Consider the following 715-nt stretch of genomic DNA (forward strand, 5'->3'; position numbering starts at 1 on the left):
GTGTCCCCTCATTAGAAGGAGGGGCCCCCACGCTCCGCTCTGTTGCCCCTGCAGCAAACTGCGCTGCTGATGTAGGGGGCCCCCAAGCCGAGGCAAGGGGAGGGGGGGCCCCCAGGCAGGGCGCCCCCCACAGCTGGGGGGCCCCGCAGCAGTTTTATATATACACTCCGCCAGCTGCTCAGGTGTCTGCGCAGGTGTCTCCTTGTCTCCTCTCCAGCAACGAGCTCAGCTCTGCTGCTGCTTCGCCCTGCTGCAGCAGCAGCAACAGCAGCAGCAGCAGCAGCAACTGCAGCAGCAACAACAGCAGCTGTAATAGCCCTTTAGATGAATGCTGCGTGCACCACAAACAAAACCACAAAAATACAATTCCCTTGGCTCCTCTGAGGCCCTCACCCCACGACACCCAGCAGCAGCAGCCACAGCAGCAGCAGCAGCAGCAGCAGCAGCAACAGCAGCTGCAACACATGCAGCAGCAACACGCACAGCAGCAGCAGCAGCAGCAGCAGCAGCCAGAGGGTCGGCCACGGCAACCCGCTGCCGGTTGCTCTGCCCATCCCACTAAGCTGACGCTACCCTTGCGCCGGCGGGGTTCGCCGCTGCAGCAGCAGCAGCAGCAGCAGCAGCAGCAGCAGCAGCAGCGGCAGTTACCGAAGCTGCAGCAACTGCAGCAACTGAAGCAGCTGCAACACAAAATCGATGGCACGCAGATAGAGCA

General features: G+C 62.2%; 1 protein-coding gene across 1 annotated transcript in view; it reads left to right on the forward strand.

The window, feature by feature from the left end:
- Positions 1 to 715, forward strand: part of EMH_0036140 (uncharacterized protein) — a gene marked incomplete at both ends in the record, with an annotated part of 3,531 nt that overhangs the window by 1,544 nt on the left and 1,272 nt on the right. The window contains 2 exon segments of the mRNA XM_013495038.1: positions 195 to 516; positions 564 to 713. Coding sequence (XP_013350492.1) covers positions 195 to 516; positions 564 to 713 — 472 coding nt within the window.

Source organism: Eimeria mitis, genomic scaffold (assembly GCF_000499745.2).
Source record: "Eimeria mitis Houghton genomic scaffold, Emh_scaff1399, whole genome shotgun sequence".
Taxonomy (NCBI): domain Eukaryota; phylum Apicomplexa; class Conoidasida; order Eucoccidiorida; family Eimeriidae; genus Eimeria; species Eimeria mitis.